Source organism: Tachysurus fulvidraco, chromosome 5 (assembly GCF_022655615.1).
Source record: "Tachysurus fulvidraco isolate hzauxx_2018 chromosome 5, HZAU_PFXX_2.0, whole genome shotgun sequence".
Classification (NCBI taxonomy): domain Eukaryota; kingdom Metazoa; phylum Chordata; class Actinopteri; order Siluriformes; family Bagridae; genus Tachysurus; species Tachysurus fulvidraco.
Window position 1 is genome coordinate 11,761,128 of NC_062522.1, and position 24,798 is coordinate 11,785,925.

Here is a 24,798-nt window from a genome sequence, read left to right on the forward strand (position 1 = left end):
GGAAGCAGCCAGCAACTTCCTGACAGCACTGAGCCTGCAGAGGAAGAGCAGGAGTCGACAGCTCTCACACCAGGTCATGTCTGGAAACATCTGGGCAGCATTGAGGATAGCACTCTCAATGATGGACCAGCCCGAGCTCTTTCAGGCAGCAAACCTTGGGGACCTGGACTTACTCATGAGAGCCTTTAACCTGGACATGTAAACCGGCATTATTTTGACTGAGTAAAAGCCAAGAACCCAAAGTCCTTCAAATGAAGGAAGCAGGGTTTTTTTTTCCTTCTTCTTTTTTTTCTTTCCGCAGAGCACCTTTACATTCCTGAGAACTATGATTTCAGAGAAGAGCACAATGCCTGGAAGACTGTAGAATTATGCCTTAGAGAAAATAGTAGTTAGTGAGGTCTTGCCAGGTGGAGGATGGATATGCTGGAAGAACTATGGAAAAAGTCTGTAACTCAGAGCAGTTACACTTCTCATGTATGTCTTTTGTATGATGAAAAAGATGCAGATCTGAATTGTCAGATAGATCAAAGCAATAGTTTAAAATTGTTCAGTGCTATAACCCACAGGTCCTATTTCAGCTTTTTCGGAAATGTAGTGTTACGGGGAAAAAAATCTGTTGTTTGCTGTGACTTTGCTGCAGAACAGACTGTAAAGCCTTATTTAAAATGCATGTCAAGCTATTAGTCATTTCAGAGACTTTATGGGTATGATGAGTAGATGCAGGTGAGTTAGTTTGCCTCTTGATGGATTATCATTTACTAAGAAACAAGGCTTTCATTTTGCATCTTTATATACTATATATCACTGAATGCCATATGTGACTGTCTTATGAAAGACCCACAAAATATCAGGTGACTGTCCTCCACAGTTCTACTTGACATAATATTATGCTTTGTGTTATTGCATTGTGTCTTAAAGCTCATTTAAGACCTTTGTTGCATGTGATGTGATGTGATGAGAAGTGTGAAAGTGTCAAAAAAAACAACAATTTGGGTAAAATAATGAATGATGCATAATTTGAGATCATGATTTAATTTGTTTTTGTTTGTAAAGATGGAGCAGAACTACCGTTTGGTCACCTTACTATGGAAACACCATGGAAAAACCATGGTGGCTAGTGGCTAAATATGCACTTATTTGCTTCTTCTCAGTATAACTAGCTCAATTAGTCCATGTATACAGGACAACACAAACAGCATGGATGAAACATGAGGAAGTTTGCATATCCATCTTTACAGGGCACATATTTTCTGCTTGAATTTAGCACGAGTGACCAAATATATTTATTTGAGTTATCGTTTTTACGTTAAGCTCTTTACGACTTGCTTATTTAAATGACTGTAAATTCCTGGTGACAGGCCTGTGCTTTCTAGCTGATTACTTCCTACTGTAAATTATCTAACTGATATGTTGGTAGAGCCCAAGGAATGTCTCCCCCCTTTTTTAGACCTCTGTACAATCTCAGGTGAGATGATCTAGATGACCTTATACTCTAGAACTCCTTATTTATGAGGACTGCATGCTGAATGCACTTATTTTTTTGAATGCAGTTGCTTTATTTATATGCATGAAATTGTCATGCCTCTTTTATTCTATCTCTCATTTCTATGACGGACATAATCCTGATTTTGCATTTCAGTATATATTAAATTTTATGTACATTTAACTTAAAGGAGATTATATAATGATCGTTTTTGCAATGCAACTAGTAATCTAGATGAAATATACTTTCTAATATATCTGTTCATACTATTCTCACAAAAGAGATCAGATTTACTGAAGCCTGTAGCGCATGCAAAGCGTAGTAGCCCGAACCAACCAAGTGTGCAATCGGTGACTTGACATGAATCTGTCCTTATTATGACGAAACTATACATGCTGCATCTCTTAATAATATGTCACAGGCTTCATTAAGTCTGGTGAAACACTTTTAAACATAACATAATATATCAAATATTGAACAAACATATGAAACTGATCTTTTAAAATAAAATAAAATGTACTGTAATATACTCTGTGGACTTTCTGTTCTGTTTTACAACCTCAGCTGTTTTACTTTAATCATTAATAGTATTAATAGCCTCTAAACCTACCTTTATTTGTTTGTTTATTTATTTATTTTTGAACACTGATGCATGGATTTCTTTTGCCTCTTCAAAAGAAAAAAAAAAAACGGTCAACACTCATGTGATTTGGTTTATTTAATAGTCCAGACAATAGTGTTATTGGACAGATAGTTCTCATGAACTCATTTGCCCTCATAATGTTCTGTTGTATGCAGTATTAGGATAGGAAGATCCATTACAAAAGAACGGTGTGTAAATATGCATAACTATAGGATTGGCACACTCATTTGCAAAAAGAAAATAATTCAATAAAATCTTTGTACCATTTGACATTCAGTTCCTTGAAAAACACGAAGAAACAGATGAACCACATAAGTTCTATTATACATTTAAAAATATCGAATGGCTAACTTGTACATTTTGGACTGTAGCGTGCAAGCCGATAATATGAAGGCTTGCTTAAGGAGGTGTCGAAGCATCGTCTTTCAGACTCTGAAAAGAAAAAAGGCAGACAGGTAGAATGCAGCCATAGAGTATGACGCTTTGATTAACTCTTATGAGCTTGTTTGAAAGAGAAGAGAGAAAGTGAGAAAAACAAGAAACCAACACTGGAATATTAAAAGAGTCAAGAAATACAGTAATGGTTTGTCTAGTATAAATGTCCAAGAAACAAAGTGGGTAAGTAGATGGTGTAAAACAAGAGAAAAATCACTCTCTCTTATGCATTAATCTATGATTATTAATTAAACGGGTGTTTGTGGGAGGGGGTGTTCCGTGAAAAACCTAAAATAGTAAAAGATGAAAATTTGGTATTATTGAGCACCGTACAGAGTAAATTCCACATTCACATCACCAGAGGATCTGAGATCCAAGTTTGATGTAAGATGCTGCAAATGATAGAAAGTTGAATCCACTAGTCACTGCATATATTGCTTAGTTATCGGATACGAATGGTCTGTGAACGTGTTTATGAGAAGAAAAACATTGGTGAATGAGACCTGTGTAGTCAAGAGAACCTGGACAGGGTAATGAGTATAAAGCACATATCTATTGCACAAAACAAATCATTGGTACTTTATTCTTGTCTTGTTATACTGACAAATGGTTTAAACATAAATAATAATGTATTGTAATTATGTTGTGCTGACGTTTTACAAGACTGAATATAAATCTACTTGAATATTTTTCCAGCAAAAGATCAAGGATATATAAAGATACTGTAACAGTGCATATTTAATTCCTACAAAAACAAACTTTTTTCCCAAAATGGATGCTTTTAAACTTTACAATTATTTTTGCTTTGCCCAATACTTTAACAGATTGTGCGTATTTGTGCATAATATTACGTTACCTAAATTCCACTTTACTTCGTAAATTTCCGTGAACCTACAAATGTTTTTAACACGCTAATGTGTTCCGGTTCTCATTCAAAATGTAATTCCAAGAACATCAATCGAACTTGGATCAAATCAGAGCTGGCAGCTGCGATAATTCCACATTTAGGAAAAAAAAAATCATGATTGCATTTTCAAAAAGAAGATATCGCTTGAAAATACTGGCATAGAGTTTTGCTCAAGGCATTGAAAGAGAAAACAAATTTGGGTGTATATATATTAGAACATTATTCTGCATTATATTTTAAATGGCACACATCGCTTAGTATCACCAGTACAGTACATAACCTCAGCAAACCAACAATGATCAAACGAACGGATTATTACACACATTCAGTCCGTCCATTTGACCTGTGCCTGACTGGTTGAGCCTTTTTTTTGCAGGTCTTTGCAGGGTTTGAGATGAATTCTCTCCTTCTCTACAGTGTGAACACCTCCCAGGTTTCCAGCATTGTCAGTTATATCCTCCTCCTCTTCTGTGACGTGAAGGCAGTGAGGTTCTACTCTCTAAGGTCCAAATCTAGCAGCTGGGCAGGCGCCGGTAAAAGTAAATATAACCCAAGTCTTTTGGAGGCTTTTCTGACAAACAGACTCTATGATCATTGTAAATGACCCATCTAAAAAAAAGGATAAAAAAGATGTCAGTTATTTATTTGTCAGTCAGCCACAATATTTACAGTTGACTACAGTTTTGAATGTAATCCTTACCTTCCTTCCTTTTTGATATGACATACATAATGACCTGACATAGTTGATGTTCCTATGTGACTTATGAAGGCAAAGAGTTCATAACCTAGAGTAAAACAAATGCATATTATCATCTGAGAAACACAGACCAAATAAGACGTATACTATAACAATATGGACCACTAAAAAAGTAATACACTGTTGAACTATTGTAACGTGTTTCTGGCTGGCTGCCCTACTTTTAGCACATTATGCAAACCTTATTCATATTAAACGGCCTGCCAGTTTCCACCATCTTCATTGACTAAATTGTCCTAGTTAAGATGTTTAAGTTCCTAAATGGTATATAAGCTTCCGAAACAGTTTCCACCACCCTGAGCCCTCGGGTTAGTTGAGGCAGGTCTATAAATCCTTATGATCAAGCAATGGAACCCTTACATTTCCTCTAAATTCTGGGGTAGTGTTCTGTATCTTGGTGAATGTACTTTTGTGATTTGTAGTGTTTTTAATAAATTCATTATATCTGATTATTTCTAATGAGTAATATTTTTCGAGTATATTTTAAATTCCACACTAGCGTTTGAGTTGATGCTGTTTGCTGAGAAGGATACTCACGTCCAGGGCCATCTCGTACACGTGGACTACACACTTCCTGCTCCGGGGACAGTGTGGAGTCACTGTGTGTGTTGGCATTTGAGAAACTCATATCGTTGGGCTCTGTGTCTGCCATGTCAGACATAGGCTCGCTCTCCTCCTCACTCTCTGGGTGTGTAAAGATCCAATCTAAAGCCCGCTCCAGGTTATTATTCTGTAAACACACACAGGGGCCGGCACTGAGAATCTTCAGTGGCTGGGTTAGCTGCCTGCCTGAGAATTGAACCTGGGTCACAGCAATGAGAGCACGGGACCCTACCGCTGGACCACCAGGAGGCCCAAAACAACCAATATTTACATTTCCTAATTAAATCTTTGTGTCATTGTGCAGTCAGAAGCTTCTTTAAGACATAAGACACATGATCTAAAATAGTCGTATGAGTCACAACCAGTTATGATAGCCACCGTGGCCTGAGATTCTATCATTATTCTGACCCAGTGTAGGACATGTAGGTTGGACGTTTGCTAATTTTGCTTGGCTATTATTGGCCTGCTCTATGTGAACTCACGGCCTCACCTACCCTTCCTTCTGTCTAACTTGCTGTCAAAGGGAAAAAAATATTCTGACTAAATTGCCACTAATGTGCTGCTACCAACTAAAACTACATAGGATGACATTTCAAATTATATTTAGGAAAATAGGTTTACTGAATACCATTTCTGGGATTTCTTAAACACTCAAGCCACTGAATTTTTTTTTTACTCTTCAACCACAGATGTTTCCTAACATAGTCCTGAGATAATAATACATAGTTACCAAAGTAAAAGATATATAATTGAATAATGAACCATGAAGAGGAAAAAGATAATGTAGAAGAAGACAATAATAAACCTAGTCTGTTACACAACATGACTACTATGTTTAGAAAACCATTCACTGAAATAGGCATCAACACTTCAGCATGACAAGAAGCTGAATGTTGAATTTAGCAGCCGAGATGCAGGGTGCGAGTCTCGCATGCTTGTCCGCTGAGTGTCTTGTCGAAATCATGACATGTCTCAACTTGCTTTCAATCAATCTCATATATAAATAGGAGAGCTGGATACAAGGCGACTAAAATATTCGCAAGAATGATTCAAAACAAACTACAATGTATAAAGTTATATCTCATTATATTCACAGCTCATATAATTAACTTCCCTAGTTTTATCTAACAGAAAAACTTACTGCTTCATTATATCACCACCACATTTTTGTGAAGTATTGACCCTACAGTAGGTGCAGCGAAAGCCTTAATTAGTTTTGATGGAGCCATCAGAAATCATAGAATTAGCTGAATGGATATCACCAGTGTGGAATTAAAGTGTGACATCGTCTTGTTACGGAACCGAACTAAACAAACAGCATCATGAAGTTCGAGGAGCGATCAAAACATATCTAGTTTTGAACCATCAGTCATGGATTGACTATTAGACAATATACCAAACTTTATACACTTTGCAGAGCATCATTAAAATGATCGTTAAAAATAGAAAGAATATGGCACAACTGCCCCTCACTATAGAGATGACCATACACCAATAGTCAGTGACAAGATAAGGAGAGCATTAATCAGGGTATACAGAAATAGTTGATAATCCCAAATAAGGCAGTTACATTTCCAGGTTGTAACACTACGCTGATGTGGGAAAGATAAAAGGGTGAATACTTGCGCAAGACACGGCAAGCTAAAAATAAAAGGATATATACATTAATAATGAGGTCAGGCCTAATACTCACTCGCTTTTCCCTTATCATGGTTGTGGTGCATCACACTGGGTGTGAGATAGGAATACACTCTGGATGGGATACCATTCGCACACACATCCATACAATCAATTACACCTAAAGGCATTTTCTTATCCAATCGGCCTCCTGGCAAATTTCATGGAACACAGAGGAAGCTCACATGGACAACGGAAGAACATGGACAGAAACTCCACACAGACAGTTGCACAAGCTCACAATTGAACTAGGTACTGAAGCTCTGAGATAGCAAAGTAGTCATTAAACTTAAATAATAAGAAAACTGACAGACTTCTAAACAGGAACACATTAATCTAACAGGTGTGATATAAACAAAAACAATAAACAGGTAGAGATCACTTACCGTGGCCTTCAGGGCTCGAATGGTGTGATGTCTGGGAAAGCCCATGGAGGTGAGGATGGAGATGCTTTCTTCAGGAGGCTGGTTATCCAAAGGGGTGGCAGTAGGAAAGCTGGCACTGGGAAGGTCTGCCTCCATGTATGAAGGAATTGCAAGGGGCTCGGCAAAGTCTGTAGAAAATGCAACAGGTCAAAGTAAGAGCCATCAGCCATCTATAAGTATGCATGACTTGGAGCATATTTACATCAACAGGCAATTAAACCCAGCAGGAAATCTTCTGCATATGAATTTTCCCCCATGAGAAAGAAGGGTGCTTTATATGTGTCATGTATGTATTCCCCCACAATCCAAGACTCCCAGAAAAGCATATAGGCAAACAAGTATAGGCAAAAGAAAGTGTAAGAAAACTATATAAAATGAAAAGGTTCAAATATGTCTGTTCCCTTTAGTGTACAGAACAATGCTACAAGCTTAAAGACTTGCATACGAATGCTATAATGCCCTTCTCAATTGATAAACAAGTCAATAATGATTGATGCCTTTTTATCCTAATTGGTTGTTTACAGGTTGTTCTATTTTGCTCCCTTTTACAGAGGCAGCACAGAATAAAACTTCTGTAAATACAACCACTGCAGTACTCAGGCTCTTTTAAAGCCTGGAGTCTGACACCCAGACACTCTAACCAGATCAACCACACAGGAAAAGTGGTCTGCAACCTGGAATAAATGCAGTTAATTTCCCAGAAAGGGAAATTAATTGGTCACAAAGGAAGCAGGATGATGGCATGTCTGCTAAACTCCATTAAACAACTGACCTTAAGCAGAGAGGTAAAATATTTGCATTCAGTCTTTATGTACTTCACTAAATGCATATTATTATAATCACTGAACAGTTTAATGCAGAGAAGAGAAATATGTAAATCTAAGAATACTCTCATATTACAGACTAAACCCCTGGTTGGAGCAAAGACAGTTGTGTTAGTTCATAAGAGTGGACTTATACTGTACAAGCACTCATGTTCCTGCCATATGTAAATGGGTTTTCTCTCTCTCTCACGCTGTCCCTCTCGCTCTCGCACTTTGCCTACTTGCTGTATTTACTTTCTTGTGACTGCATTGCTGAGCAACATACATTACAAGTGTCGGACTGAAAAGTAAAATACTAGATTCGGGTTGAGAAAATGGGTTTCATATGATAATGTATAAAACTTATAAAACTTGAGCGGTAAGGTCCTTGTTCTGTAACAATTCTGAAAAGCAACACGATCAGCTTATAGCATTTTATATGGACAAAATGAATCAGGTGTTAAAAAGTGTTTGTTATATGACAATCAATTTCCCAGGCTCTAAAAATCTTCTGGAACGGCCACATACACAACAACAACACTTATAACACCATATAATTTAAAATTTATCCCATAACATTAAATCTCACATAAAATGTCTTCACATAGAAGATTTTGTTAGATGCTGAGATATATATCGTCACCAACCAAGACCAGAGACCAATTACAGCATTTAAAAAAAATAAATAATTGTAGAAGCCAATTAATGTCCTGTAATATATGTATTTTTGATTGTTACAATAACACAAGCAGAGGAAAAGTGCCATCTCCCTGTAAAACATCTGAAGAGAGTGCTTTATTTTTGTGATACTGGCTAATCCAGACAGACCTTATAATCACGTCACACTCACATGGTTTCTTTCCCATTAGCGTACTTTTTTTTTTTTACTACTTTTAAATAAATTCATACTTATAGCACTTCAAAGACATAATTATTCTTTGTCTATGCCTTCACCATATATAGGGCTTCATAAAGAAATAAAATATAAGGCCCACATAGTAATTTAATAATCTAAAGCACAATCTGCCCAGAATATTGTTTAATATTGTACAGCCTGGTTTTATTAACAGTGCTCTGAGAGAAACAGGTTAAATGACGGTGAATCTTCCAAAAACACAATTTCGGTTTCCAACTGTGATAAATGGTTAGTGTTCGTATACAGTGCTGACAACAGATTCCTCTAATAAGAGCTGCTCTTGTTGAACAGCACACAACAGTCTTACCTGGCTCCTCCATGTGAGCAATGATCCAATTAAAGGCCATTTCAGCTCCCATGTTCCCAGTGTAGTACACGGCCTTCCGGCAGGCCTCCAGAGGGAAGCCCATTTCTGCCAACTGCATCACAGAGGCCTCATCTATTTCCGGAGCTGGAAACAAATGGTAAAGAATGAACAGTTTACAGCTTATATGGATGGCTCATACAAAAAGTGAAGCATCTCACCGGGGCTCATTAGGAAAAGGCCATAATGTTAGACAGGAATCGCATGGTGGATTTACTATGACTAAAAACTAACCAGCAACACTCATATTTATAACGCATAACATATAACATGAAAAACTGAAAAAATAATACTTACATTCCAAAGAATTATTTACTGAGTTCTCTGTGGGGGAAAGAAAGCATTTCCAGTTAGACATGATTTATATATACTTTTTTAACAGCAGAAAAACATCGTCATAAGTGTACTATGTAAAATACACCTTCTGAACAGCATTTAGAGAATCTAAAGCACTTTTACAAATTTTGCAATGTGCAGGAAGTTCATTTCCTTACAGGCACAGAACGAATTAATGAAATATAGAAAAAATGTTACCTCTTGTGTCCTCAGGAATGACAATAGGAGGTGTAAGGTCAGGGAGCTCTTCTTCACTGGCTTGTAGCCCTGTAGCTCTGAGCCAATTCAAGTCCATAAAGTCAGGCATGTCTACAGAAATATCTGGTTGGAGAAAAATCAGGACAAAGTTGATAAGGAAGTGTGTATAAAACAGTCATACTGTGTGTTTCTTGTGTTACGTTCAAGATTAGTGAAATAAATCCTGAACGTAACACAAAACCGGATAAAATCTGCAATTTTGCATCTTTCTCAAATGTGCTAAACAGTAAAAACAGGACCCACGATGCCCTCTGCTGGACTAAATCACACATTATCTGCCTAAAACATAAGCAAAAAAGATTTGCAAACTGATAGTGTTTATAGTTTGTGTATTGCCTAAGCACCTTTGATCATGTGATGTGTCCGAGTTACACAAGACAGCTTGTGATTGGCAAAAACAGATGTCCACTATTACAAAAGAGAGACACTGATCTGTTTTTGTAAAATGATTAAGGCAAAGCATGACCAGTCTGTCTCCGAATAAATAAATATCAGTATAAACCTAGACCACATCATTCAAATTCAAATTCAAATTTCATTTGTCTCATACACAATTATACACAGTATGAAATGTAGTAAAAAAAAAGAATAAAGATAAAGCACATGTGAATATTATATACTGTATGTATGTGTGTGTGTGTGTGTGTGTGTGTGTGTGTGTGTGTGTCAAAGAAAATATCAAAGTATATCAGTAAAGTCTAATAAAATATATCAAATCTAAAATATAATCAGAAACAGAAGTAGACCCAGTGCTTTTTCTCACATCTAGCATGGTTCAGAACAGAGGTAGTGTGATGCAGTGGCAGTGATGTGCATAAGGTCGGATGGACATATATAAATTTTAAAGTGCAGGATGTGCAAGTGTGCAATGTGCAAATGTCCGGCTATGGTAGTGATATAATATGTAATATTAATATTAATATATAATAATATTCATATATCTCAATGCAGCCTGCTCAGTGAACACATCCATGAAAAAAAAAAAACAGACAAGAAGCAATATACGTACCTAACTTTTTAGGAACCCAGTCCACTCCAAATGTGAACTTTTTCAGCTGTACAACCATGTAGTCAGGAAAAGATGCAAAACGAGAAGTCCTAAAAAATAAAAAAAAATTATATAAATATTTGTTTAGTAGGAGAAAACAATGTGCTTAAATATAATCATCAACCCCAATAAATTCAGGTAAAATGAAATAGTTTGTAAATATTTCTAAACCAAAAACTTACCAGTATTTCTATCAAAAAATGTAAACACTTAATTTTACATCCAATACCAAATGTCGTTATGTTTCAACTGTTGTAGTCTGAGAACAATGATTCTCTTAAAACCTTTTTCCCTTAGTCTATGTGTATTCAGTGACCCGACTCTGTAAAACCCTTCCTATGCTTTGGACCAGAACCTTGCTTACTTTACTCCAGCTGACTTGGCCTGCAGTGCCGAGCTCCAGAAGTCCGGAACGTTCTCAGGCTCATTAAAGGCTTGTAGGCAGGCGGTGAAGGGAATGCGGGCCCTCACTGGATCAGGAGGAGCATGCAAGTTTTCTTCAGCATCTTTCCGCTTAATTTCATATGCTATAAGCTCTTCTGCAATATAAAAATAATTACAGGATGCTGACAGCCTTTGACTACTGATCAGAGTAATAGACAAAACATGAACTGTACCCCACATGGTAATAATGACATTTTCCCAAGCAGTTGATATATCTTACTACTGAGCTTCTATGAACTGCTGCTGTACTATAAGAGTGTAGAGTAAGAGTAAGAGAATAACACTTCAGGATGTGCACAAAATAATAAGCGAAAATAAATCTATTCATATTAATTTTTATATGTTTGATGTTTGAGAAAATTATAAAGCAGCCCTTTATTCTGAATGAATGAGAAAGAAAGACAGGACTGCTATGATATTTATGCAACATCTCGTCTTTACCTCTGTTGGTGGCGGCCTCTATGGGGACAGGAAGCTGCATGAGGTAGTCCACTCTTTGTGTGTAGCGTACTTTCTGGGACTGGCAGCACTGTACACGCTCCTCCACAACGAAGCGGAACACGTCGCTGGGGTTCTCTGAGCCAGCACTATTCCTCTGGAAATGGACAAAATGACAGTAATAAAAAGCCCTTGAAGTACCCAGTAAGCAAACTGTCTTCTTTCGTTATTTCATAGGACAACAGTGGAGAATATAGTCAATAAAAAAAGCATACAAAAAATAAACATACAAATACAGGCCGCATTTTGGCGACGAAACGAGCAGGTCTATCATTTAAAGTTCACAGAGTCTGCCTTTAAAATAGGCATGCTGCTGCAGTCTCTCTAATCTGAGGCATTACAGAAATATATCAGCTATATTTTTCCCATAACAGCAATGAATTACCAGAGCCAGCCAATTAAGTTCAGCTTACAGTACAGCTTACAGAACCCACACTCTCCAGGACTCCACTAATAAATCAGGCTAAACATTCAGAGAAGAAAAACAGCTCTGTCTCATGACTGCAATTTTACAACCCGATTTCTCTTTCTCTTTTGATAATCTGATATATTAATAATACAAGAGATTGTGTTTAAAATAGCTACACTTGATTTTGTGTCATGAGAGCTTTCAATGCAGTAAGGTTTAACTCTGGACATGAAGGCAATGTAAATAGGAAGCATTATCTGCCTCGTGTAACTGATAGCGGGTTCTAATTTTAAAGTGATTGAGAAAGTCACTTAAGTGCACCAGTGTAAATATGGCAGCCCTCGATGCAGACAGGTCTTCTGAAACTAGAGCCATGTGACAGATGTCAAGAAGGAGCACACACATGTCACGAAATCTCAGATAAACCTGAGAAGTGGTATAATAACTACCCCTACTCACATTGAACTAATGGAGCTACTTGTGCTACAACAATAATAGTTCTTTGATAAAAAGGAATAAGTTCTCACTTCTACCAGGTTGATAAAATGCAGGAAGAATTCTTGGGCGTCTTGTTGTCTGTTTGAGGAGAACTCCGGGTGGCCTTTGCTGACAAGAGCCTTGAACATTCTGGGGGTAATCCCTCTGTGCTGCTGCTGCAGAGAAAATGGCATATTAGACAATGAAAATTCATTTGTGAGCTTCTTTACTTCATCTACGTACAGTTTTTACAAACACAGCAGAAAAGTAAGGAATTCTTCATAGCAAATAATTATCGTTATGCATTTCATAACCCAACAGTTGTGTGACATTAGCTCTTGGAAATTAATATGTGAATGCATGTGACACAAACTGCATATAAAAAACACAGAGAAATGATGACAGGAATAATACAAAACAGGGTGAGTTGTTAGAAGAAAATAATCAATGACTGGATGGAGGGACACCATTACATTCCAGATTTTGATCATATTCTAATAAATGTGCATCTCAAAGTGTTTTATTCCTCTTATGCTCAAATTTGCTAATGATTAAAGAACATCGTTAATATTGTAAAGCATCTGTGAAACCTGTTATCACTTGTATTATAGGAGCTATAAACAGGCAGTCCAAAAGCAGCCTTTCTATTTTTCTACAATTGTAGCTTGTTTTATTATTGTCTTACTACTGAGAAGATTTTGCTGTGTCATAATCTTTACAATTATAGATTTTTCTCTGACTGATACAATACTAATACTGGACACTTCGTATAAAAATGATACATAAATGCCTCCTCAAAGAAAAATCACAATTTCAACAGTAATACTTTATGTTATTAAACACAACCCACTTATGCAGATCATCTGCTATATAATCCTACTATAATAACAATAACAACAGATTAGAATAAGCTCATTCATATAAACCTGTGATTCGTCTTGGTGGAACTACAGTCAGAGTCCAACCAGCAAAGGTGTATACAGTACATGCTTCCTCCGAGGCACGTGAAACCAGTCTGTCATAATTGTTGTCATGCAACTTAAAGGGACGACGTAGCAGAGTTGGAAAAAAGCACTATCCACCAACTTCTGCATGCATGAGCTCACAGACATCCAGGATTGACTGGTGCTGCTGTAATTAAGAGGGGAGACAAGAGTATGTCACCCCTCCTTCACACAAAGCACAGCCAATTTTTGCTCTCTTGGACTCCACACATGGATGGCTGCGGCATCATTTGTGATTTGAACTCATTCATGCATTGATTAATCACAAGCATTCAAATGCCAACACAAAGAACTTATTATTATTATTATTATTATTATTATTATTATTATTATTATTATTACACACATAACATAACCACAATGTAGCACAACAGAACTGCATAATTTAGAATTTACTTGTTAATTGTTCACATTCTGTCTAAGTTGTTCATGCTCAAGGCAAATAACAAGCCAGACAGACCAACCTTGTGTTCTTCTTTCATCACCTGTTCAATGAGTTCTGATTTCAATGGTGGTTTGGAATACAGGCCTGAAAGTAGTCCATGACCCAGTTTGGCCCTGGTGTATACAGACACAACAAAGCATGTGGCGTAACGTGTGTGTTTTATTGCTACAGTTTACATCAAAGAACAACGTTTCAGAATTCAATATTCATTTACAGACAAGAATTCATCCTGATCTGGTTTTAGAGCTTATTATTTATCTCCACTTTTGCTATAACATGTATGCATAATAATGGAATAATAAAATCTATTAGGCTAACACTAATACACAATATAATGTCCATTGCTAATCAAATGAGGGTTTCAGGAGCTGACACTGCAGTGTTTAGACACCAGGCTTAAATAAAACCTGAAATCGTCACTTTGGTCACATTTCATCCTCAGATCGTTTTATTCATATAATGTGTGATGTGTTATGTGTGATATTATGCCTCACATTTCTCACATTACCACTCACATCTGTGTGCTGAAGTCTTGGGTAGGATCAAGGGGTGAGTAGTCAAATATTCTCTGTAGATTACCAACATACCTAGAAATTTTAACCACAATTAATGCAAGACTGTTTTATATACCTCACAAGATATTACACTGCATTTACATACATTTCTGTCCCGTAATGTAAACTAACATGCATGAAGTACACTATTTAGTCACCACAATCAGGACACTTACGCTCTCTGAAACTCAGGGATACTGAAGAGCACTTGCATAGTGGTGCTGAGGTAGCAGCTATTGCCCAGGTTTCTGATGCCTGTGTACCCTGAACCATAGACTGCCTTCAGCTTAAGGCCAGATTCCTGAATCACCTCAGACTCAGTGGCTTGAGGCTGCATGTGGTTGTCCGTGTGGTGGCCGTTCTCTGTCTGGTAAAGACAAACAGAGAAATCTGAATCAAAATCAAAGAATCAAACACTAAGTGCATTTCTGAATGAAGTTCCAAAAACACACCCTTTGCATCTTTAGCATGTCTATTCCAAAGTGTGCCAAGTGTTCTGATATGTGAGGGTCAAGTACCGCCTCTTCTTCATCGAAGGAGTAAACATCTGTATAAAAAAAAAACAACAGTATCGAACACTTTGTTGTTTTAAATAACACGTACTTAGCAAGCCAAATCTATTAGCTGGTGTCATGTGGAATGATTAGTTTATAAATAATGCCTTGCATGCAATGCAGTTTCAGTGAGAAATTAAAATCCAAACCTGAGGCACTGACCTGCTCCATCTGGGGTGATGGTGTCTAACTTGACTGCTAGTGGGAACTTGGTTTCTTTGTAGTGCTCGAGTGCATGTCCGTTCCCGCCACTTCCATCAAAGAACCATTTCCCACAGAGGACCGAGCCATCTGTTAGGTTCAGCCACAGGTTCTCTCGCATTTCACACTTGGCACACTTCCAGCCACTAAACAAAAGACAAAAACATAAAAGTAACTCCTCACCCTGCCACTTACATCATTTCATTGTTAAGGATATCATTAATGTTTGAATTTTACACAGGGGCTGCATGCTATTTTGCATGATATCAAAAGTGTCCTAAAGTTAAGTGAATACTGATTACATTTTTTTCCAATACCAGCCATAACATCATACGGAAATAAAAAGACACTAACAACGTTAATGTATTTTATAGTAAAATGTAATATCGTTGAAAATTGTTTAGCATACCTTGAAGTTCAAAATGAATAATTTCAGAAATGATTCAGTGTTTACAACTGATTTTTTTTTTAAATGCCTACAATAGAAGTTAATAAAATATAAGCCTAACAAATTGACTGTTGTTTTGTTTCATGCTGTGATTTCAAAATATAATTAAGGACATTTGCATTAGAATATTGCTCCACTGGGGATTTCCACAAACTTATTAAACAGTTTGAAGAAACATTAAGGCAGTAAGACATAAGTGTTCAGTGTATCAGTTTAAAGGGGGTTTCTGAACTCCTCCACCACCATTACTAGAGTGCCAGGAAGTCCATTTGATACTGAACTGATATTGCACTTGCACTAACCTTGGAGGAATCCGACCCCTGTTCTCTTGTTGTCTGAGACCTCTGGCATGCTTGGACACTTGAAGCTCCTCCTCCCATGAATCTTGCTCTTGCTTTTTGTATGCTGAAGCAGCATTAAGTACAGCATCACAAGCAATTGTCACCTAAATGGGACAAAAATACACACACACACACACATATATATAGCAAGCCAAATGGTGTAATAAATATATTACAAATATATATATAACTTACAAATACATGGTACTTTTGTGCAGGCACCTACATTCAATGATCACTTTATTAATTCATGCAGTTATCTAATATGCCAATTGTGTAACAACAGTTCAATGCCTAAAAAAGTCAAAAATCAGCTTCAGGTAAAGCAACCTTCAGAATGGGTGAAAATATGGTATCAGTGATTTTGACCGTGGCATGACTGTTGGTGCCAGACGGGCTGGTTTGTGTATTTCTATAAATGCTGTTCTCCTAGGATTTACATGCTCCAAAACTATCTAGTGTTTCGTCAGAATGGTGTAATAAGGAAAAAGCATGCAATGAGCAGGATTTCAGTGGATCAAAACACCTTGTTGATGAGAGAGGTCAATGGAGAATGGTCAGACTGGTTCAAGCTGACAGAAAGACCACAGATAACCACTCTATGAGTATAAAAAACACTGCGGCAGATTGGCTACAACAGCAGAAGGCCTTGTTGGGTTCCACTTTTTTCAGCCAAGAACAGAAAGCTGAGTCTGCAGGGGACACATACTGTACTTACTAAATTGGACAGTTAAAATTTCTACTGAGGCACACAGACAGTTGGGGAAGAATTTTGTGCCAACAGCTTAAATCCAAGAACCCAACCTGCCTTGGGTCAACATTTGTGTTTTATTGACACAAATTGGGTACATTCAATGGCGAAAGTTTGATTTTGACATTGGTGGGGACATAATTCATTTGACATTGGTGGGGACATAATTTATTTGACATTGGTTGGGACAACATTCCCCGTATTTTGTGCATAAAACTGTTGTTATAAGAATACTTTCTACCTCACATACCGGTAGCCTGCATAATCACGTTGCATATTGCTTCATACAACGGAATATAGCTGCAGCCGACCTCAACACATTGGCGAGAAAGACAAAGGCAATCAAACAGCGACGTGAGTTAGAGAGGCAGGACTCAAAAAAGGCAAAGACCAATCCTTTTAGAGAGGTAAGTTACAGAGGTGGGATTCATTGTAGGGGTAAATCTGTTAACCGTTTGTGTTCCACAAGTTGTGTATTTTTTACAGAACGCCGTTGTAAAATATTTTCATCTTATTTAATGATTCCTGGATAAATGTTAAATGAAAGAAGTAAAAAAGTACAAGACACAGACAGATATCAGTGGTTATGTATAAATATATATAGGCTTGGTTGAATTATTGCTAGGGACAATTGAGTGTTCCCTGGATATTGGTAGGGACATGTCCCTACCGTCCCTACCCAAATCGACACCCTTGGGTACGTTAATAGCAATCATTGCTTGAGCATTGATGCCGACCATTTGTATCCTTGCGTGGATTCTAATGAGCAATTCCACCATTATAACACACCATCTAACAAAGCAAAAGTCGTCTCAAACTGGTATCATGAGAATGAAAACAAATTCAATGTTCTTCACTGGCCTTCACAGTCGCGTAGAATTGGGACAGTTGCAGCACGAAAGAAATGTTTCCAACATCTTGTGGAATCCATGCAACAAAAAACTAGATTGAGGCCATACCTGGTATTAGTATAGTGTTCCTAATAACATAATTGTGTATAGAGGCTATAATTTTAATTCTCAGCCAAGTTATTTTTACCTGTCATTAACAATGAAACACTGTATGCATACAGATTTTGGAGAACTGGAAATGCCTTTCAAACTCAGCAGTTTCACACATTAGAAAGTATATTCAGGTGTCATGAACACCTGAATACATGAGGTGTTGGATGAAACTACACTAAATTGCCCATAGTGAAGTGGATAGTAAGTCAATATAGTTTGCAAAATTATTTGCAATTAACATTTTTTACATTTACATTTCCAGCATTTGGCAGATGCTCTTCGCCACAGCGACTTACATTATCTCATTTTTTTTTTTCATTTTCTTTTATTTATTTATTTATTTATTACAACTGCGCAATTGCACCAATTGCTCATTTTTTTATTGTGATTGCACCAATATTCAACATAGTGTGAAACTCATTGTTCATGGTTGCCATTAAATATCACATAATTAGTTCATGAAGACTAAGGAGCAAAGTTCTTTAAAACATTATCATTCAGGGCTTGGTTTAAAAAAAAACATTGAATATGGTGTACATTATTAAAAAGAAAAGAAAAAAAACATGATTCTGTGTACAAGAGACCAGTCATCTCTCAGTGATGACTGACAAGCTCTCTTGACACCACCACCACCTTTCACTGTAAAGAATCATAACTTTAATTTTTTTTAATTTGTAAATAATTTTCCAAACTTTATTGGACTTTATCAAATTATATACCTCTATAGTCTCTTTGACATAATTGGTGTTAAATATTTCTTCACTGATACACAACAGTCATGCTGTCAAACATCTTTTTAACCCTATGTGTGGCTGCTGTCAAATGAAAACAGTATTCATTCTGAAATCACATATTTTGCATGCTCTACACACACAGACTAGTTTCACACACTCACTAACCAGGGCAGGCAACTCCTCGATATTTGGTAAAGGGATCTCATAGTGGTCTGGGAATATGACAAGCTTGGCTTCGTCTTCATATTCATAATCATCCCCGTTAAAGTCACGGTTAAGTTCTAAATCTTAGAAAGACATGAAAAGAGATGATCAGACATGTATTTGTATACAAATATCATTACTGTTAAGATTTGACAGCAAACAAATCATATACATAATCATTTATATTTAAAAAAAAATAGAAAATACTTTATGAATATAAAAAAATACAATCAACAATAAAAGAAAATGTGAGCTAACAACTCAGTGATAAGATTTCCAGATACAAAATTTGCACATTTTCACTACATTCAAAACGGATGGGATTAAATTGTGCTTGGCAATCTCTTTACTATTCTGTCAGAATCCCACACACATGTCAGTACTACACAAAGACATTCACCCTGCCAGCCTGCTGATGTTACTGTCAATCAACAGAGAGAACCTCATACACCGAGAATTGGAAATGACTAATCTCAGAGAAAGTATCTCCATTTTAAGGTCTGTTTACTCTCTCTTGTCCCATGACGCATGAGGTTGTCCTGGCTGATTACATCTCCACATTGGTCAATGTCAGGAGAGACAAATGACACTATCAGTCTTTATCGGTCCCTGAATAGGAAGGTCATACAGTTCAATTAGTGACATACTGTATCCAAGCAAGAAAATGTGATCTGAATGTGCAGGAGCAGATTTAATGTGGAAAGATTAACTAGAATTTGAGGTTCCATTACAATAGAAGCTTCACCCCTAGTCAACATCATTCCTCCAACAGTGGAAGTGTGTCAACCACGAGGGTTGATAGGGCACAGCAGCTGACAGGAGAGCAGGAGCAACAGGCTCATCAAGCCACTGTAAACCAACCCTCCCCAGCAGTAGATCAGACCTGAGTGAGCATGTGGCACTTTGGATTTAGAACAGTTACTAACAGCACATACAAATAAATGACCTAAATTTAGCTGTCAAGAGAGGGCAGAGTTTAGTGAATATGGGAGAAAATGTCACTAAAATAATAATAATAAAAATAACAATAATAACAACAACAACAATAATAATAATAATAATAATAATAATAATAATAATACAGGATATAACATAATAAATTAGAATCACACAGAATATAGTATACAGCAGTCTTACCTAAAAATATTTTTCCATTCCGTCTTCTTGGCACAGCTCCCCCAGCAGCACCTGTAGCTTTCTGTGACAAGCAACAACACTATTTATGATTCTGAACTTTACAATAAAAATCTTCATAATACAGTACAAATCAACTGCTGCGCTAGGGTACTAGCTTATCCCAGTGGCTACATAGACGCCTGTTTGTAATACTGGACAATTATTGTGAGCAACGCATGGTTAAGTTGTATTTGTGTTATACTAAAAGACCTGCTGTCACAATCACAAGCGATTCCTTGAGCGGAGAAAAGCAGACACTAGAGCTGCAGAAATGCATCCAGGTGTTACCTAAAAGATCCTGACATGAAAATAGCCCTATTTACTGATTCCTGTCCTGCTAACAAGGTCAAGTGGAATAAAGGACAAACGACTACAAAAAGTATTTCTATTAAAATTAGCACTAGGTTTTAATTACATATGCAAGAGTAATTTAATATTCAATGAGTAAGGATTTCTAATCATGACCACAACAGAATGCTACTAACACAGTGGCACTGTAGCATCTTAGCAGCTTGCTATGCTGTGGTATATATTACAGCACATAATACATAGTGGTTAGTGGACACACAATGTTAATTTGCTAAAAAGTGCATAATCGATGCACTCACATTTCCACTATTGATCACCGCTTGCTTTGAGCAATACAAATTAGGTAAGATACAGAACTGGTGTTAAAATCACTGAATCATAGCATAATCTATTAGGAAACAGTAAGCCACTATTATAAACAAAAGAATAGTGTCAATTTTTTTCAGCATTATTAATTGTAAACACAATAATATGAATAGTGTCAAATTTGGCAAAAACACATAAGAAGTGGCATCACTGTTTATTTAAATACTGCTAACAACATGAACAATACACAGTGTTTGAACGCCACAGCCACAACACCTCAACAACCAAGAAAGCAAGCAAGAAAACTAATGACAGAGTGTTATTGCATAGAAATGATTACCGTTATACACCAGGTATCTTTATCTAGACTCCCAGCTCACTAATGTCAAAGTTGTTATTAATCATTCACTCAATATGTTTTCTAGCAAAGACATAAGTGCAACCATACTCAATTTAAATGGCAGCAACAACTAAAAAAGAAAACTGATAGTGTATGGAAAAAACATCTTGTTGATTTGGAATTGGTCGAAAAGTACTGACTAGTTTTCTATTACTGCAGCTAAGACAGTAGCTCTGTCTGTATTCAAGTCACAGATTTATATATGTACCATGTTATAATCTTGTGTACACAGAACTTCAGACTGATGACAGAAGATCTGTACTTCATAGCAGCTTTTATTGGCCAAGGACAGCACAAGAAGGTGACTGATTGACATATTAAGCAACAGATCACTTTTTTGTATCGCATCACGTTCAGGGGCGTAAAACGTAATGAGGTTTTCCCAACAAAAACAACCATCGACCATTCATTTAAGAAAGTCCTGCAAATTAATAAGTACAGTCAAATAAAAATACAGATTTAGCTGAAACCAATAAGCGCTTATTCTCAAATTTGTAAACTCGATGCTCTCCCTGACTGCATTGTTTCTAAGTGGACCATTATAAAGCAACACACATCTCCTGGAAATGCTGCAGAATACAACCAATCAAATGATGATTTAGAAACTCCTGAAGTGTTTCAGACATTCAGCAAAAGGTCCGTGGGTATGATGTCTGAGACTGAGATTAAATATGTTAGGGATTCTATATTAATATGTACATTGACTTGTATGGCACTGAAATAGCCTGTGAATGCACTTGTAATTGTTGATACGGTCAAAGTTTCTTTGAGGGGACGTTTTGGTAGCATAACTGTCAGAAGAATAGTTGTAACTTTAGGTTTTCTGAAACTAAATCTTCAGCACAAGTGTTCTGTAAATTCTTAATAACAAGACAAGCTGCAGTTTTTTATTATGAAATTCAAAATAGTTAATAATAAATTAGGGCTGGTGAGGGAAGGATGTTTATAGCTTCTATAAAGTATAAATGTATCAAATGAATGATGTGAGTTCTTTAATAAATAAATAAATAAATAAATAAATAAATAACTTGCTGAGGCATAAGAGCAATAAACACTTAAGTATATGATAGAATAAGAAACTAGTCACATTAATTATTTTACTAGAACCCTACAATCCATCATGTTTTTTTTCTTACTTAGTATTTCAGTAGTTTGGTCATGTCCCAATTTTCATTCCATATAGGATAATATGATAAAAGTTTAAGCAAAGAAGTCTTTTCATTTTTTTTCTAACTGAATGCTGCTCCTCTGCATATTAAAAAGGTATATCCATGTATACATATGTATCTACATATGATATGGTTTAATTCATTCATTTCTGCACAAATTACATGATTGTGATTTGTTGAAAAAGCATCAAAAGATCAACAAGTCTGTCTCTCGGGAAAGAGCTTTAAAAAACAGATAAAAATGGAAAATAAAGACCAGTTAATTTTCTTACCTCCTTCACATTACGTTTTAAGTGCATGTACACACTCTGTCCAGTTTTGCGGTAATGTCTCTCCACATGTTCTCTTCCGAAGCCCAGGAATGTGTTCATACACACATACAACCCACCTTCTGATTCCTGCAAATGAGAGAGAAGAAAACACACAAACACTGATGCAACATAGTTGAAGAACAGTGTTGTCCAAGAGACTGTTAAGAATACCAGCAATGTAACATGATATTATTATAAGGAAAATTGTATTTATTCCTATTAGAAAATATTTTGCTCTTAGTTTGCATACTCAGACTGCACTGAGCTAATGTACTGGGTTAGAGGTAAACTTTGTGTCTCTTCTATTATTGAAAACAGAAAGGAACAAAATTTTAAGAAATCTGGAGAATCATACGTGAGGGCGGTTTACATCAAAAAAAATCCTGAAGAGATTTAAGAATTTAAAAGCATTGTGGATTGGTTATCACTTGAATATACTAAAACTCAGGTGTTTATATTTCTGGAAACGAACACAAAAAAAAACTGTCTGGTCTAATTTTGCGAAATGAGCCATCATAGGGACCCCAGGATTTTAAAAAAAGCTCTCAGCGGCTCAGCGTGACACATGAGCTTTAACAGCAACGGGGTAAAAATAGTCTGCAATGAGCTCCAAACAGCTGAGTCACCTTTAAAACGGCTACAGCTAAGGGACACATCTAGAGCATTAAATCAGCATGGCTATTAAAGTGTGAAGAAACTGAATTCACTTCTCAGATTTGTGAATGGACATGGATGTCTGAGATTGTCCCGAATAGCTTGGTTTGTCAGGACAGGAAGGAATACTCAGGTAAAAAGGCCGTATGTTGCTGGACGTCAAGCTTAAGTTGCTATTGTCTTTCATTTTTCTGACACACAGATACCTGTCAGCCTCTGGTACCATACACTCACGCTCTATAACCCTTATACATACCAAGCTATTAAGGTAATATAGATCCTGTGGGGTTTTTTAGACCTAGAACAGATTCCACATCAAAATACTCTGCTTTGGTCCATATGTGTGTGTGTGTGTGTGTGTGTGTGTGTGTGTGTGTGTGTGTGTGTGTGTGTGTGTGTGTGTGTGTCTGTTTGTGTGTCTAGCCCATGGACCTCCTGTCACACCTCTAACAACAAAGACGTAAACAAAACAGTGTGTGTGTATGTGTGTGTGTGTGTGTGTGTGTGTGTGTGTGTGTGTGTGTGTGTGTGTGTGTGTGTTATTTCCGCATATTGTTACATTCATTGTGCTCGTGCATATCCTCCCTGATCATCCCTCTGTCAACTTCCACGTGCCAAGGAAACCCCTTAGTGTGATCCAACACCTGGAGTGTGATCTCTCTCTCTCTCTCTATCTCTCTCTCTCTCTCTCTCTCTCTCTCTCTCTCTCTCTCTCTACTTTAACTCACCGGAGAGTCGAAGGAAAAGGCGCACTCGCTCTTGTACACTCTGTCTCCTGATCTCGGTACCCGTATGGTGGGCATGTACGGCACCAGCAGCTCTCCCAGATCCGTTGCCATCTTCGCATGTTCCTACTGCTAACCAGTGAAGCCACTGAATGCTGCGAGTGACCCAGAGACAAGCGTCCACCAGGAGAAGAGGAGACGATGGGGTTATTTTTAACCCGCGCACAGCCGACATTCCCTCCGTGAACAGCAGGGATGTGACGACGAAAACATTGGAGGTGGGCGGAGGCGCTGGACGGCCGTGTTGTTGAGAAAAGACAGCCGAACCCCGTCCACAGAACCCCTAAACGCTGATTGGTTAGAATTCAAATATATTCAAGGCAATGTAGGTATCTATGTAGGTTTCTATTGGCTGTAATACAGAGATGGTTGGGGTTATGCTAATTTATTTTTGCATTACATATTTGGCCGTACGTGGGTCAACTATATTACTAATACTTGTGAGTTTTTTGTGAATATCATCTTAAATTACTTACAAACAGTACTTGATTTACAGGTTCCACATATACAGGGTTTGGACAATAAAACTGAAACACTGGCCAATATAGTGTTGGAGGTTTTACGCCTATATGCACAAGGCCTATTGAGAAACCTGCACCATTACCAAAATTAGTTTCCATTATTGTGCTGATTATTATCCAATTATTTCCAAAACTTGTGCTGTTGACAATGTGAAACATGTATTGTTTTCTGATGAGTTCACATTCACACTTTTTGATACTTCTGGTGAGTTACAGTGTGGAGAAGCCCCAATAAAGAGCCCCACCTGGACTGTTGCATGCATGTGAAACACTGGTGGATCAGTGATGGTTTGGGCTGCAATATCAGGCCCATTACTTGTGTTAGATTGGCACGGCACTGTAACCAGATATGAATATCATTGAGCCATTTAGGGATGTTTTGCAACACTGGCATCACATAGTGACCTTACCAATGTAGTGCAAGAGGAATGGCTCAAAATCCAT

General features: G+C 37.1%; 2 protein-coding genes across 7 annotated transcripts in view; one reads left to right on the forward strand and one right to left on the reverse strand.

Annotated features, from left to right (window-relative positions):
* pex5la (peroxisomal biogenesis factor 5-like a) overlaps window positions 1-2,304 on the forward strand; it is a 66,129-nt gene extending 63,825 nt beyond the window's left edge. For all 3 annotated transcript variants that reach the window (XM_027147302.2, XM_027147303.2, XM_027147304.2), the window contains one exon: window positions 1-2,304. In XM_027147302.2, the coding sequence (XP_027003103.2) occupies window positions 1-202 (202 nt within the window). In that variant the 3' untranslated portion in view covers window positions 203-2,304.
* usp13 (ubiquitin specific peptidase 13) lies at window positions 2,184-24,104 on the reverse strand. Of its 4 annotated transcripts, none has more exons than XM_047813304.1 (21): window positions 23,777-24,104; window positions 22,356-22,481; window positions 19,861-19,921; window positions 18,685-18,806; window positions 15,992-16,134; window positions 15,203-15,387; window positions 14,939-15,033; window positions 14,663-14,853; window positions 14,448-14,519; window positions 13,973-14,045; window positions 12,534-12,656; window positions 11,541-11,694; window positions 11,020-11,194; window positions 10,617-10,705; window positions 9,548-9,670; window positions 9,311-9,337; window positions 8,957-9,100; window positions 6,892-7,058; window positions 4,763-4,955; window positions 4,169-4,253; window positions 2,184-4,077 (listed from the first exon to the last, which is right to left on the reverse strand). In XM_047813304.1, the coding sequence occupies exons 1-21, from the start codon at window positions 23,885-23,887 to the stop codon at window positions 3,981-3,983; spliced, it is 2,556 nt and encodes an 851-aa protein (XP_047669260.1). In that variant the 5' UTR covers window positions 23,888-24,104; the 3' UTR covers window positions 2,184-3,980. The 4 variants fall into 4 exon arrangements, with proteins under 4 accessions (XP_047669260.1, XP_027003152.1, XP_027003151.1 ...); XM_027147351.2 differs by having other exon boundaries at window positions 12,534-12,659; XM_027147350.2 differs by having other exon boundaries at window positions 13,952-14,045.
* Between the last annotated feature and the right edge of the window lie 694 nt (window positions 24,105-24,798).